The sequence below is a fragment of the Erpetoichthys calabaricus genome, chromosome 2 (assembly GCF_900747795.2).
Source record: "Erpetoichthys calabaricus chromosome 2, fErpCal1.3, whole genome shotgun sequence".
Taxonomy (NCBI): domain Eukaryota; kingdom Metazoa; phylum Chordata; class Cladistia; order Polypteriformes; family Polypteridae; genus Erpetoichthys; species Erpetoichthys calabaricus.
The window spans coordinates 345,774,527-345,791,109 of NC_041395.2; the positions used below are offsets into that span (position 1 = coordinate 345,774,527).

Below are 16,583 nucleotides of genomic sequence, written 5' to 3' on the forward strand. Positions count from 1 at the left end.
AATCAATATGCCTCCCAGCTGGGTTCCACACTTCCTGACGCTAACGCTTGGCATGCTCATTTTTTTTTTTTCTGAAATGAGTATTTAGTTTTAACAATATTCGCAAAAAAAAAAAATAATATATGTATATAAATTTCACTGAGTACCACGAGCAGATGATTTGCAGCAGTCTCTGCCTCGAGTGTAATGAAGAGGCGCTGCCGGGTTCCCCGATTCCCCAGAGGCTGTAGTAGCAGAGAGGCCCTGTTGACCCTCCGCTCTGTGATCTTTGAAACTTGATGTCGTTCTGTGCTGGCAACATTAATAGCGTGCGTTATTTTCAGACGAGGTAATGATTAGACTGCAAATGCTCAGTTAACCTTTGCAATTTCACGCAATTTCCCAGCTTTATTTGGAAGCGAGGGGGGAGTTAATGTGTAATTAAATAGAGAGCCGGAGTCCTGCCACTGAAGATGCCTCGTGGAATACTTAAACCTGCCATCGGGGGAGCCGGGCAGAGAGAGTGATAGAGAGAGAGAGAGAGAGAGAGAGAGAGAGAGAGAGAGAGAGAGAGAGAGAGAGAGAGGGGAAAAAACTGTAGACGTAAATAACTGTACCTGCTCAAACCAAGGCCTCGCCACATTGAAATTCAGCATGGAGCCGCAGCCAACTTCGACGCTCCACTTCGACATCACTGTAGATGAGAACGATTTCAAAGCCGGCGTCACTGAGCTGATGTGTAAACTACGACCTCACTGGAACCCCGCAGAGATTAAACTGAAGGCAAGTAAAAAAAAACAAAAAGGAGGGGAGCGGAACGGGACGCGTGCTGTCAGTAAAAGGAGTAAACACTTTTTTTTTTGCTATGAGCCGGGTGACACGTCTTCGACCAGCATTTTTACTCACACAAGGCGTAAAGTGAATGAGAGAAATAACTCTGTTTGGTTTAAAAGTTAGTTCATAAAAATGTTGAACGTTTTCAATGAGCAGGTAGCTGAGAGAGGGGAAAAAAATATATACAGTATCGGCATCTGCCAGTCCGCGCCCGCGTGCGCTCAACGTCAAAATGCAAACAGAAGGCGGGAAGAGACGAGTAAGGAGGCGATAGGCCAATCAGAGTTTTTTCAGTCGCCGGGCCCCGCCCTTAAGTGGGTGTTGTCTGGAAGGAAAGGGAGGTGTTGGCCGAGCGGCGGTACGCGATTGGTGACCTGAACTTCAGTGGTTTATGACGACAGTTGAAGCCGTGAACGTCGTTTAGAAATAAAAGAAACTTTTGGAAAAGCAACCAGTGAGGCAACTTCACAATCAAAATGGACAATCCCGTCAGTGTTACTGCTCCTATGTTTTTCCACCTAGATTTGTTTTTCTGTTCCTGTCTGTGTTTCTATGTTTTCGTCTCCCGAGTCTGCTTTTTTCATCATAATCATGTATTTCGTTTAGCACAATTCTTGAACTACAGTTTCGTGTGTAGATATATGTAATGTTTCGTACATCTTAACAAAAACGTATCAACTCTGCGCATCTCTAAAACAGAATTACTAGTCTGTGCGTAACCAAATTCACTTGGTGATTGTGATTGGTGGACATGTGCCTTGACGTCACATCCTGCTTAGTGCACATGTGCCGATAGTAAACGAGGTCATTAAATATCAACTGCTACACTTGGAAACACCCAAAATCTGAGGACGGTGACATAAACGATGTTGTGAGAAACCGAAAAAGTACAAACGGGAAAAGTTTTAAAGTTGTTGATCTGAGTGAGGACGAGTCCTGTTTAATGTTCTGCTCCCAAGCTTGAATTTGACATTTCCTGCTTATCTGTAATATGATAAAAGAGTTTTTTGACGCTTAGATTTATTTGGCAGACATGTGCTACTGTTGTATTTAGTTAGAAAACTCCTTGTATACCTTATTAAACATGTCTGTGTTTTTCTGTGTTTATCTGGTTTACATGGTCAATGTTTTTCCTAAAAGTTAGGGTGGCAACACTGAATCCTGTAATCGGTGCAATTTCTGGGGGCACCTTCTAAGGCAGGGCTCTTCAATTACAAATTCAGTTGGGCAAGAGTGGCGCCTGGGACTCCAATTTTGAGGTCCATGTGTCCCACTTGGGTTATATTCTCCAATTTTGGAGTTTTAATGCACAGCCCTGTTGGATACCATGGGGGCCGCCAGAAGACGCTGCAGGGAGGACCAGGGTCTTCTATTTGCCTTATAACCCGGAAATACTTCCCAGTCGAGGGGACAGAGACAATGACGTACTTCCGGGATAAAGAAGAAGAAGAGTTTTCACCTGACCCGGAAGTGCTGGGTAATCACGTGGACTGAAGGATCAGAAGCATTTCCGGGTCAAGGACTATAAAAGACTATGGGAAACACCAGAGCGTTGAGCTGAGTTGGGAGGAAGGGTGACAACGTGTCTGGGAGTGGAGGATTATTGTGTATTGTGAATTGATTATTGGTTTATTAAAGTATAGTGGAGGTGGAGGTGCTTTGTGCACGTATTTGTCCAAATAAAATAAGTTATTGGACTTTTATCTGGTGTCTGGCGTCTGGTTTGAGGGTTCAAGGGGATGACAGCGCCCCCTATCTGTCACAATATACTGTATATATTTGAGATCAACACTTAGGGTGTTGATGGAGAAGTTTAGAGAAGACAGAAGGAGTTGCATTGCGTCTTTGTGGACCTGGAGAAAGCATATGCCAGGGTGACTGAGAGGAGCTGTGGTATTGGATGAGGAAGTCGGGAGTGGCAGAGAAGTACATGAGAGTGGTACAGGATAAGTATGAGGGAAGTGTGACTGTGGTGAGGTCTGACGGAGGTGGGATTACATCAGGGATCAGCTCTGAGCACTTTCTTATTTGCAATGGTGATGGACAGGCTGACAGACAAGATTAGACAGGAGTCCCCATGGACTGTGATGTTTGCTGATGACATTGTGATCTGCAGGTGGAGGAGACCCTGGAGAGGTGGAGATATGAGAGGAGAGGAATGAAGGTCAGTAGGAACACCAAGACAGAATACATGTGTGTGAATGAGAGGGAGGTCAGAGGAATGGTGAGGATGAGGAAAGTAGAGTTGGTGAAGGTGAAGGAGTTTAAATACTTGGGATCAACAGTACAGAGTAATGGGGATTGTGGAAGAGAAGTGAAGAAGAGAGTGCAGGCAGGGTGGAGAAGAGTGTCAGGAGTGATTGGTGACAGGCGAGTATCAGCAAGAGTGAAAAGGAAGGTCTACAGGACGGTAGTGAGACCAGCTGTGTTATATGGGCTGGTGACGGTGGCACAAGAGACAGAGCTGGAGGTGACAGAGTTAAAGATGCTAAGATGTTCATTGAGTGTGATGAGGATGGACAGGATTAGAAATGAGGACATTAGAGGGTCAGCTCAGGTGGGACGGTTGGGAGACAAAGTCAGAGAGGCGAGATGGCATTGGTTTGGACATGTGCAGAGGAGAGATGAGGGGTATACTGGGAGAAGGGTGCTAAGGATAGAGCTGACAGGGAAGAGGAGAAGAGGAAGGCCTAAGAGAAGGTTTATGGATGTGGTGACAGAGGACATGCAGGTGACGGGTGTGACAGAGAAAGATGACGAGGACAGGAAGATATGGAACAAGATGATATGCTGTGGTGACCCCTAACGGGAGCAGCCAAAAGAAGAAGAAGAAGATCATAACTCTTTACTTTTATGTAGCGCTTTACTCATTACTCAAAGCACTTTGCCAACTCCACGCAAGGAGGACGCAGCACGCAAACCCATCATCTCCTTATTGAATGGCAGCGGCTCTGCTATTACACCACCTGCACTCTACTGCATAACATAGTGCTTGACGGTTTAAACTTACAAAACGCAGAACTGACAAAATCAAAGACTATTAACCGAAGGTTAATAACGACTGTGGTGGGCTGGCACCCTGCCCGGAGTTTGTTTCCTGCCTTGTGCCCTGTGTTGGCTGGGATTGGCTCCAGTAGACCCCCGTGACCTTGTAGTTAGGATATAGCGGGTTGGAAAATGGATGGATGGTTAATAACGAGCTCTACTTTCTACAAAAGAAGTTGTAATGTAGTCCCGCAAAGCCATCAGTGCTTAGTCTGATTGAGTTTTTCCAGAAAATTCCACATTTTTTGCGTGTTTTCATCAAATGAAGTCTTTCCAATTCGTTTGTTGCTTTGAGTGTCAATGGCTGATCTTTGTCCCCGTAACAGCTCGTGATTCCGCAGGATCGAAGTGTGTGAGCGGAGGGGCCAACCAGTCGTATGAAAAGAAGTGCGGAGATAGCGCTTGTCAGTAACGAGGCACTCATTGGAGTAACAATTTGATTCATTTGGGTAAACCCACGTTCACACTCGCCTGATGAAACTGGAGTACAGCTAAGACTCCGCACCCAAGAATCATTTAATAGTGTGAAGAAAACGCAGACACACAGATTAAGGGTTGGGGGATTCTGTAAACCACAGTAAAAGGTTGTGAGAATTCTCAATAACGGTCAGGTTTGTAAAGTACAGTTGACAAAGAATGGCGGTGACACGGATGAATTTATGAAGTAGGAATGCTGGGAGGATGACGTGGAGGATCTTGGGGTAGTGGTGACGTCATCTGTAAGCGACCAGAGGTGAATTCATAATACGGACGTCTGGACGAGGCGTTTTGAGACAAATTCAAGGTGCCGTAGGGTTTTTGTTGTTTGTCTTTCCTGTTAAAATAAAGAGAGGTGTTAACACGTTGTCTTAGTCCCCCCCGTCTTGTGGTTTTGCGTGGCTTGTCGTGTCCTTTAGCTGCCCCCTAATCACTCGTGTGTGACAATATGTACAAGTCGTGGTCAACACTTTTGAGAAGGACCCAAACGTTGGTTTGCTGCTTCAGTGTTTTTAGATCGTTGTGTCAGATGTTTCTTATGGGATACTGAAGCAGAATTACAAGCAGTTCAGAAGTTTCAAAGGCTTTGATTGACCACTAGCTGAAATACCCGGTGTTGCCCAGGAGGAAAATAAAGTTTGTTTTTTTTTTTCAATTATTTGAGAAAAATATCATTAAAAAAAAAAAGCACACTTTTTTTTTCCCTTTATTTCACCTTATACAATTTCTTGTACTAGGAATTTGTTAGTTTTCGCATAGGGCGGCATGGTGGTGCAGTGGTAGTGCTGCTGCCTCGCAGTTAGGAGACCCAGGTTCACTTCCCGGGTTCTCCCCGTGTCTGCGTGGGTTTCCTCCCACAGTCCAAAGACATGCAGGTTAGGTGGATTGGCGATTCTAAATTGGCCCTAGTGTGTGTTTGTGTGTGTTCTGCGGTGGGTTGGCACCCTGCCCGGGATTGGTTCCTGTGTTGGCTGGGATTGGCTCCAGCAGACCCCCGTGACCCTGTGTTTGGATTCAGCGGGTTGGAAAATGGATGGATGGATAGTTTTCGCATACCCCTTGGGGTCAGAGCGCAGGGTCAGCCATTGTACATCGCCCCTGGAGCAATTACAGGTTAAGGGTCTTGCTCAAGAGCCCATCTCTTTTTTGGCAGTTACGGGGATTCGAACCGGCAACCATCTGGATACCAGCGCAGATCCTTAGCCTCAGAGCCACCACTCCGCCCCTGTGACACAATAACACACCAGACATAATAAATGTTTTGGGGCAGTCATCCGTATAACATGTCCTGGCTGCAAAAAGGTTGAATCCTCAAAGAGAGTTGTTTACAAGAACATCACAAGATGTTTTAGTGACCTGAGCACCCCAACATGACAGAGACCTTCACCTTTCTTTATTTATTTATTTTCCGGTTGAGCTGGTCTCGTTTTGTGTCTCATTATTGTTTGGCTGCTCATTAAGGAACAAGAAACAACTGAGGGGTTTGAGTCACGTCAATTAAAATGAAGGCCAAGCAAGTTAATCAGCAGCAAAAACGGCTCACTAAGTAAGAAGATGGTTAGAATGAAAACCAGCAGCCACTGTGGCCCACTAGGACCGGAGTTGGACCCCCCTGATCTAAAGGTTCTTAGGACTTCCCACCATTGAACATGCCACCTAAAGTTGTCCATGTCAGAAACAGGCTGTGTCCAAAGTGATTCCAGCAATTTTCAGTGATTGTCCTTGAGATTTATTTATTGATACAGCAAAAGCCAAACGAGCCGGAAATGGTAGCATCTTAAAATCAAATGGCAAATCTGTTGGAATCAGTGGAATGAAAACGTCTTCTCCTTTTGCATGGCCAGTTAGAATTGTTACTTCTATAATATTGTGATAATCAATTTCTAACACAACTGTCAGTTACTTTTACGGAGCACCCCAGAAACGTTCCGGGCACCCATTCATGAATAAACAAAAATCGCAAAGAGAGCAGCTGAATCTACAAAGTAAATATAGGATGTGTATGGTAGATAAAAAATAAAATTGTTTACTTATCTTATACTAGGGGGGCCAGGCCCACTGGCGCCTTTGAAGCCCAATCCCCACTTTGCGGCCTGGTAGGCCGCAAAACCACGACTTTCTTGAGATTTTAGTTTATAATTTAAAAACAGAATAAGAATCTGAAAATCTAACAACCTGCGGTGGGTTGGCACCCTGCCCGGGATTGGTTCCTGCCTTGTGCCCTGTGTTGGCTGGGATTGGCTCCAGCAGACCCCCGTGACCCTGTGTTCGGATTCAGCGGGTTGGAAAATGGATGGATGGAAATCTAACAACATCACATTGTGTTATTAGCGGTTAAGCGAGTTTTCTGTTTCATGGGAGGCGGAGCCATTACCCCGACTCCACCTCGCACTTCCGGGCCGGACAGACAGACACACACAAACACACACTTCCACACATAGACGTAGATATTGTGGAGACTGGCCCAGACACAGACAGGCGGACTCCGGTGGTTCACCAACCAACACACATTTAATACAATATTTACAGAGCACACACAACCCCAACACTCCCCCAAAGTCCAGGCCTCATAATGCCTCTCTCTTCTCTTCAGGCCGCCTCCTTTCCTCTCCTCCTGAGCTCCGTCTCTCTTCCGCCCGACTCCAGCCATCGAATGGAGGGAGGCGGCCCCTTTTATACACACCCGGCCGTGTTCCAGGGGCCGCCCGATTAGCTTCTGCCGGCACTCCCAAGTGTGGCGGGAGTACCAGCTGTGCACCCGGAAGCACTCCGGGTGTCCCTGGTCTTCTTCTCACTTCTGCACTTCTGGGTGTGGCAGAAGTGAGTGCTGAGGACCAGGGCTTTGCAGGCATTGGGGCGCCCCTTGGTGGTGACCACAGGCCCCTATAGGGTTGAGCGTCCAACTTCAGGTCCTGTGGTCCGCAAAGCCACCAGGGCGGTCACCCTCTCGTGGTCTGGAGAAGGCGTAAGCTGTCCTCCAGTCCTTCTGGGCATCCCGGCTGGGTAGCACCCCCAGCCGCTTGCTACTATCTCTATATATACAGTTAGGTCCATAAATATTTGGACAGAGACAACTTTTTTCTAATTTTGGTTCTGTACATCACCACAATGAATTTGAAATGAAACAACTCCGATGCAGTTGAAGTGCAGACTTTCAGCTTTAATTCAGTGGGGTGAACAAAACGATTGCATAAAAATGTGAGGCAACTAAAGCATTTTTTGAACACAATCCCTTCATTTCAGGGGCTCAAAAGTAATTGGACAATTGACTCAAAGGCTATTTCATGGGCAGGTGTGGACAAGTCCATCGTTATGTCATTATCAATTAAGCAGATAAAAGGCCTGGAGTTGATTTGAGGTGTGGTGCTTGCATGTGGAAGATTTTGCTGTGAACAGACAACATGCGGTCAAAGGAGCTCTCCATGCAGGTGAAAGAAGCCATCCTTAAGCTGCGAAAACAGAAAAAACCCATCTGAGAAATTGCTACAATATTACGAGTGGCAAAATCTACAGTTTGGTACATCCTGAGAAAGAACGCAAGCACTGGTGAACTCAGCAACGCAAAAAGACCTGGACGTCCACGGAAGACAACAGTGGTGGATGATCACAGAATCATTTCCATGGTGAAGAGAAACCCCTTCACAACAGCCAACCAAGTGAACAACACTCTCCAGGGGGTAGGCAGGCGTATCGATATCCAAGTCTACCATAAAGAGAAGACTGCATGAAAGTAAATACAGAGGGTGCACTGCAAGGTGCAAGCCACTCATAAGCCTCAAGAATAGAAAGGCTAGATTGGACTTTGCTGGCTTTTTTAGATGTTCTTTAGCAGAGTTCTGGAAAAACATTCTTTGGAAAAATGAGACCAAGATCAACCTCTACCAGAATGATGGCAAGAAAAAAGTATGGAGAAGGCGTGGAACAGCTCATTATCCAAAGCATAGCACATCATCTGTAAAACACGGTGGAGGGAGGCAGTGCGATAGCTGCCAGTGGCACTGGGACACTAGTGTTTATTGATGATGTGACACAGGACAGAATTCTGAGGTGTTCAGAGACATACTGTCTGCTCAAATACAGCTAAATACAGCAGTCACATTGATTCATGATACAAATGGACAATGACCCACAACATACAGCCAAAGCAACCCAGGAGTTTATTAAAGCAAAGAAGTGGAAAATTCTGGAATGGCCAAGTCAGTCACCTGATCTTAACCCAACTGAGCAGGCATTTCACTTGTTGAAGACTAAACTTCAGACAGAAAGGCCCACAAAGAAACAGCAACTGAAAGTAAAGGCCTGGCAGAGCATTAAAAAGGAGGAAACCCAACATCTGGTGATGTCCAGGAGTTCAGGACTTCAGGCTGTCATTGCCAGCAAAGGGTTTTCAACCAAGTATTAGAAATGAACATTTGATTTCCAGTTCTTTAATTTGTCCAATTCCTTTTGAGCCCCTGAAATGAAAGGATTGTGTTCACAAAATGCTTTAGTTGCCTCACATTTTTATGTAGTCGTTTTGTTCACCCCACTGAATTAAAGCTGAAAGTCTGCACTTCAACTGCATCGGAGTTGTTTCATTTCAAATTCATTGTGGTAATGTACAGAACCAAAATGAGAAAAAAGTGGTCTGTGTCCAAATATTTATGGACCTAAATGTATATATTATATATATACTGTATGTGTGTACATTTTCAGAAGTCACCTTTTTTGTGTGAAAAAAATAAGATGAATCCATTTTCTAGGTTAAGAAACACATAACATTAAAAGTGTCCACTAAATCCAATCAGTAAATTATTTAATTGCACAGTTATTGTTACTGCCACGTGCAATGGTTCACTGACGACACTGCTGTCATGGGCTGCATCAGGAGTGGGCAGGAGGAGGAGTATAGGAACCTAATCAAAGACTTTGTTAAATGGTGCGACTCAAACCACCTACACCTGAACACCAGCAAAACCAAAGAGCTGGTGGTGGATTTTAGGAGGCCCAGGCCCCTCATGGACCCCATGATCATCAGAGGTTACTGTGTGCAGAGGGTACAGACCTATAAATACCTGGGAGTGCAGCTGGATGATAAATTAGACTGGACTGCCAATAGTGATGCTCTGTGCAAGAGAGGACAGAGCCGGTTATACTTCCTTAGAAGGCTGGCATCCTTCACATTTTCAATAAGATGCTGCAGATGTTCTATCAGACGGTTGTGGTGAGCGCCCTCTTCTACGTGATGGTGTGCTGGGGAGACAGCTTTAAGAAGAGGGACGCCTCACACCTGGACAAACCGGTGAGGAAGGCAGGCTCTATTGTTGGCATGGAGCTGGACAGCTTGACATCTGTGGCAGAGCAACGGACGCTGAGCAGACTCCTGTCAATCATGGAGAATCCACTGGAGCCACTGAACAGGATCATCTCCATACAGAGGAGCAGCTTCAGTGACAGACTGCTGTCACCGTCCTGCTCCACTGACAGACTGAGGAGATCGTTCCTCCATCACACTATGCGACTCTTCAATTCCACCCGGGGGGGATAAACGTTAACATTATACAAAGTTATTGTCTGTTATACCTGCATTGTTATGACTCATTAATTTAATATTGTTATTATCAGTATGCTGCTGCTGGAGTATGGGAATTTAATAAAGTATCTATCTATCTATCTATCTATCTATCTATCTATCTATCTATCTATCTATCTATCTATCTATCTATCTATCTATCTATCTATCTATCTATCTATCTATCTATCTATCTATCTATCTATCTATCTATCTATCTATCTATCATATAGTGGTCTGTTTTATCTTAGAATGGATAAGGATGTGATGACATAAGAAGGGAAAATGAACAGACAAATTTGCAATGAAATTCTCGGCTCCTGAACCTTCTTCTCCTTCTGCCTCCTCCTCCTCCTCGCTGGTAACTGACTTGCCGAGTCTCCTTCTTCAGCCCCTTCTCCCTCCTCTCCCTCCCTATGCGCCCCTGCAGCCTTTTCTGTGTCACAGGCCTTCTCCATACCCTCTCAATCACCTCAGGGCCGTATTGCGATTCTCGTTAGGCTCTCGTAGGTACAGATAACAGCTGACAGTTGTAATTAAATACTTGGGTGCCCTGACACGCTGGTTTGATTTGTGTTTTGGTGATCGACACAAGCAGATGGGACAGTCGGTGTTGACGACCGGTGCCCGCCGGAGTTTTTAGAATCAATAGCTGAGCAGGAGAGCTTACTGGATAAGCTCTGGGGAGTTTGAGTTTGGGTCAATTTCAAGGACTCAGACTGCCGGTCTCTCTATTGGAAGAGGAAGAAGTCGAATCTCCCATCTGTGTTGGCCAGAATAACACGGAGGGCTGAACTTTCTTTGACTTAAGTACGGCATAAAATGTTTCAGACTGAAAAATGAATGGGAAAATGCGCACTTTGATTTTTATACGAACGTTTTCTATTGTTCCTCTGTGACGAAATGACACTTTGTACTGCTTGTACAGTTTGGAAGTGGACTGGGGCAGAATACGAGGGCGTTGGAATACGCAGTACAGTGGACCCTTGACTTAAGAACTCAATTCATTCGCGAGGGCTGGTTGTAACTCAAGTTGGTTGTAAGTCAAGACTATTTTTCCCATAAGAAATAATAGAAATACCCATAATGCATTCCGAACCTCCCACAGCAACACTTACTTAACCTTTTCATAGTAAAAAATGGTTGTATAATGTGCATAATTTACCAAAAACACCAATAATTTTTCTAATGTACTAACCAAAAAGTTATAAAAAGTGCCTAGCCTACCAGAAACAACAATTTCATACTGTACTCACCATTTAAGTTGACATCTTTGGCTTGCAGGAAGGAAGGGAGGAGGAGGAGAACACAATACAATTTATACAATATTATTTGTATAATATTATTTTATTTGTTATATAGCCCAAAATCACACAAGAAGTGCCGCAGTGGGCTTTAACAGGCCCTGCCTCTTGACAGCCCCCCAGTCTCGACTCTCTAAGAAGACAAGAAAAAACTCCCTTGTAGGGAAAAAAATGGAAGAAACCTCCGGAAAGGCAGTTCAAAACAGATAGGTGGGGCGTGCAGTGCGTGTCAAAAAGAAAAAGGGGGTCAATACAATACAATACAACACAATACGCAGAACAGAACAAATCCTCAATATAGTATAAAAATAAAAACTTTAGAAGTACGTAGCAGAATTTAACAGTAGATGATATCACATAGGGCGGCACGGTGGCGCAGTTGGTAGCGCTGCTGCCTCGTATTTGGGAGACCTGGGGACCTGGGTTAGGTGCATTGGCGATTCTAAATTGTCCATAGTGTGTGTTTGGTGTGTGAGTGTGTGCACCCTGAGGTGGGCTGGTGCCCTGCCCGGGGTTTGTTTCCTGCCTTGCGCCCTGGGATTGGCTCCAGCAGACCCCCGTGACCCTTTAGTTAGGATATAGCGGGTTGGATTTTATATTATATTATGGCGTGGCACAGTGGTAGCACTGCTGCCTTTCAGTAAGGAAACTTGGGTTCGCTTCCCGGGTCCTCCCTGCGTGGAGTTTGCATGTTCTCCCCGTGTCTGCGTGGGTTTCCTCCCACAGTCCAAAGACATGCAGGTTAGGTGGATTGGTGATTCTAAATTGGTCCTAATGTGTGCTTGGTGTGTGTGTGTGTGTGTCCTGCGGTGGGTTGGCACCCTGCCCGGGATTGGTTCCTGCCTTGTGCCCTGTGTTGGCTGGCATTGGCTCCAGCAGACCCCCGTGACCCTGTGTTTGGATTCAGCGGGTTGGAAAATGGATGGATGGACGATATCACATAATAAGATTTGGATTTGTTTAGAGTCCTGGAGACCCCCATTTGGCCATTCCACAGCTGAAATAGTGCTAATCCGATGAAAGGACCCCTCTTTCCCACGATTCCTGTGATCCTCCATCAGGGATGACTTTACCTTAAAACAACTTGGCAGGTGGGCCGTGGCATGAAATGGCAGGTGGCTATTGTTTGGAAGGAGAACATCAGGACTCTCTCTGGCTCTCTGGTGTCTTTCCTCTCCTTGGGAGAGGCTGTAGCCCACTAGGACCTGCTTCTGGCTGACTAGGTCTCAACCTTTTTCGGAAATAAAAACTGGTCCAAGGTTGTCTGCCTGTATCTTTTCTTCAGCGCAGTCCTGTAGTCTGACATGACATTGTCAGTAAGCAAGTTAATGCAACGATTAGCTTTTTCTCTGTCTGGGTGGGCCTTCTCTACAAACGTTTGGAGCTGCTGTCCATTTTTTCAGGATGTCCTTTATTTCAGAAGAGGAAATTTGCTGCACTGATTGTTGATCCTCCCCGTCCTCTTCAGTAAGCTCCTCAGCTGCCATTCTCTGTTGCTCAGCCAGAAGTTCCTCTGTAGACAATATTCCTCAGAGTGTTCCTCCACCAGTTCCTCCACATGAGAGCAAAAGCCATTTCTCTGTGTTATCATTTCAAGGTGGTGTGTGTAATTTTCGGCAGCCCTTTTATCAGCACTGGCTGCTTCACCATGCCTAACTACACTATGAATCCCAGTTCTCGGTTTAAAATTGTGAAACCACCCCTTACTGGCACGAAATGTTTCACCACCAACACTTATCGATGGCTTATCCTTTAACAGATCTGCATTTATAGCCCTAGCTTTTTCACAAATTCTAGACTCAGATAGACTATCACCTGCCATCTGCCTTTCGTTTATCCACTCTAATAACAGCTGTAAAGCTGATTGCTCTTCTATTTTAATTTTTTTTAACAGAATAGATTTTTTAGATTATTTAAAATCTATTTTTATAAACATTAATAACACAAAACGGTTTGGTGGACTCAGGATTGGGTCACTGCTTTTTGCAGATGATGTTGTCCTGTTTGCTTCATCAGGCCGTGATCTTCAGCTCTCTCTGGATCAGTTCACAGCCGAGTGTGAAGCGGCTGGGATGGGAATCATTACCTCCAAATCCGAGACCATGGTCCTCAGCCGGAAAAGAGTGGAGTGCCCTCTCAGGGTTGTTAGCGAGATCCTGCTCCAAGTGGAGGAGTTCAAGTATCTCGGGGTCTTGTTCATGAGTGAGGGAAGAATGGAGCGTGAGATCGACAGGAGGATCGGTGTGGCGTCCGCGGTGATGAGGGCTCTGCATCGGTCTGTCGTGGTGAAAAAGGAGCTGAGCCGCAAGGCAAAGCTCTCAATTTACCAGTCGATCTACGCTCCTACCCTCACCTATGGTCATGAGCTATGGGTAGTGACCGAAAGAACGAGATCGCGAATACAAGCGGCTGAAATGAGTTTCCTCCGTAAGGGCTCTCCCTTAAAGATAGGGTGAGAAGCTCAATCATCAGAGTAGAGCCGCTGCTCCTCCGCATCGAGAGGAGTCAGATGAGGTGGCTCGGCATCTGATCAGGATGCCTCCTGGACGCCTCCCTGGTGAGGTGTTCCGGGCACGTCCAACCGGGAGGAGGCCCTGGGGAAGACCCAGGACACGCTGGAGGGACTATGTCTCTTGGCTGGCCTGGAAACGCCTCGGGATTCCCCCGGAAGAGCTAGAAGAAGTGGCCGGGGAGAGGGAAGTCTGGGCATCTCTGCTCAAGCTGCTGCCACCAAGACCCGACCTCGGATAAGCGGAAGAGAATGGATGGAAGAATGGATGGATGGATTAATAACACAAAAAAGAAGCTAAAGGAAGGAAGAGAAGGTAACGAAGGTAAAGAAAGCGATCACAATCGAAATGAAGAACAACAACATTTATTTCTATAGCACATTTTCATACAAATAATGGAGCTCAAAGTGCTTTACATGATGAAGAAAAGACAAAGTAAGAATTAAAGTAAGACAACACTAATTAACGTAGAATAAGTGTAAGGTCCGATGGCCAGGGAGGAGAGAAAAAAATAAAATCTGCAGGGGGTCCGAGGCCACGAGACCACCTGACCAGCCCCTCTGGGCATTCTACCTAACATCAATGAACAGTTCTCTTTGTATCTAGATTTGTATTCTCAGTGTCCTCCCAGGTGGCACAGTGGTAGTGCTGCTGCTTTGCAGTAAGTAAGAAGATTGTGGGTTTGCTTCCCAGTTCCTCCCTGTGTGGATAGCGCTTTGAGTACTGAGAAAAGCTCTATATAAGTGTAATGAATTATTATAATTATCTATATATATAATTCACTAAGTCCATGGCAAGCAAGACGCCCCGAGCCCTGTCCATCAACAATTCACTAAGCAGCCGACCCTGACACACACACAACAACAATACACACGAGAGCGAAAGCATTTGCCAAGACTGTTTTCATTAGATAGGATAGATAGATACTTTATTAATCCCAAGGGGAAATTCCCATACTCCAGCAGCAGTATTCTGATAATAACAATATTAAATTAAAGAGTGATAACAATGCAGGTAGAAACAGACAATAACATTGTATAATGTTAATGTTAAAATCATTTATCAAGAATGAAAGTTGGAGGTTCGAAGAAGATCACATACCGTCGTAGTTCCGACCATAAACGATGCTGACTGGCAATCCGGTGGCGTTATTCCCATGACCTACCAGGCAGCCAACCCAAAGTCTTGTATTGTATTGTTGCAAAGCTGAAACTTAAAGGAATTGACAGGAAGGACACCACCAGGTGTGGAGGCTTTGGCTTAATTTGACTCAACACGGGATACCTCACCCGGCCCGAGCGTGGCTCAGAGGTGAGCATGTTGCCCTCTCCAGAGTTCCATCCTTTCATTCACTCACAGTCGTATCCTCAAACCCACCCCATTTGGACAACTGTGTCTTTCAGGAAGTGTTCACCCATCAATACATAATTATGCGGCGTATGCCACGCCGCGGGTTGGCTAGTTATTATTATTATGGTTCTCATGCAAGGACTTGGTGATGATGGTCATGTAGACTTCTGGCTTTTTAATCCATCTATGCAGGATGAAGAAGGAAATTGTGCAGAAATATGAGAGTGGCGTTCGTGTGACTGATCTCGCTAATACGTACAGCACGTCGAAATCCACCATCTCGAAAGTTTTACAAAGAAAAGATTTATATAAGGAAGCTAAAGGTGTTACTCAAATTAGTAAGTCACGATCAACAGTGTTAGACGAGGTAGAAAAGCTATAGGGTGGTCCAGATCTAATTATGCAATTATCATTACGCTATAACGTATTAAGTTTATTACATAGGGCAGGTGTGTTGAACTCCGGGCCTAGAGGGCCGCAGTGGCTGCAGGTTTTCATTCTCACCCTTTTGCTAATCAGTGAGTAGTTTTCACTGCTAATTAACTCCTTTTCCCTTCATTTCAATAGCCCTGTTTTTAAGGATTCAGTCCTCTGAATTGATTTGTTTCTTCATTAAATGGCAGCCAAACAGAAATGAGACGTGAAACGAGCCAACAGATGACCCGCTAAACTGGGATTTCAAACTCCAACCAATTTCACTCCAAACAGTCTCTTAATGAGAAGCTGATTCTTGCTGTTAATTAAGCCCGTTATTTAATTCCACAGCTTGTTGCTGCTCTCATTCTGCCACAGCAGATGTTTCCAAATTTGTTGATGTTTTGTTTTTTTTATAAGAACATTGTCAAAATGATTTGGTGACCTGAGAGATCAACCTTACTGAGACCTTCACCTTTCTTTATTATTAGACTAGACATTAAGCCCGTTACAATAACGGGCGCTAGAACAGTAGTCCATAAACATTAGTAGGAACAGTCTATATTAAATGGCAAGTGTGACCTATCAAATGTGCGATGGACAAATGTGCGCCGGCAAATGCGCGATAACAAAATCGCAACATCAAAATCTCGTCGACAAATGCGCGCCGACAAAAACGCGCCGACAAATGCACGATAATTAGTAAAAATAATAATAATACATTTTATTTATATAGCGCCTTTCCCAAGCTCAAGGCACTTACAGAATATAATAAAGAACGGCAGCGTATACAGTATATAGCATTGTACAAACCAGATAGATAAATAAAGAAGATTAAGACAGTGAATTCTGAAAAAAAAAATTTTCGCGATTTTGTCGGCGCACATTTGTCGAAAATCAGTTCGCGGTTTTGTCGTTGCGCATTTGTCGGGCGCGCATTTGTCCATCGCGCATTTGTCGGTGAACCAATGGCAAGGGACATTTTACCTCAGTAAATTTTTTCCGTAAAATGCCTGTAATTTTTTCTGACAGTAATACTGGCTTTGCAGTCCGTAATATGCGTTTAATTTTCTGTCACAACGGTGGGCAATCAGCAGATTTTCCCCTGTAACTGATGTA

The 16,583-nt window shown here is 44.9% G+C and overlaps 1 protein-coding gene across 1 annotated transcript in view; it reads left to right on the plus strand.

Annotated features, from left to right (window-relative positions):
* Positions 1-270: 270 nt before the first annotated feature.
* The window catches only part of LOC114647385 (ethanolamine kinase 1-like), a 188,891-nt gene continuing 172,578 nt past the window's right edge, over positions 271-16,583 (plus strand). The window contains exon 1 of the mRNA XM_028796088.2: positions 271-762. Coding sequence (XP_028651921.1) covers positions 634-762 — 129 coding nt within the window. The 5' untranslated portion in view covers positions 271-633. The remainder of the gene's footprint in view (positions 763-16,583) is intronic.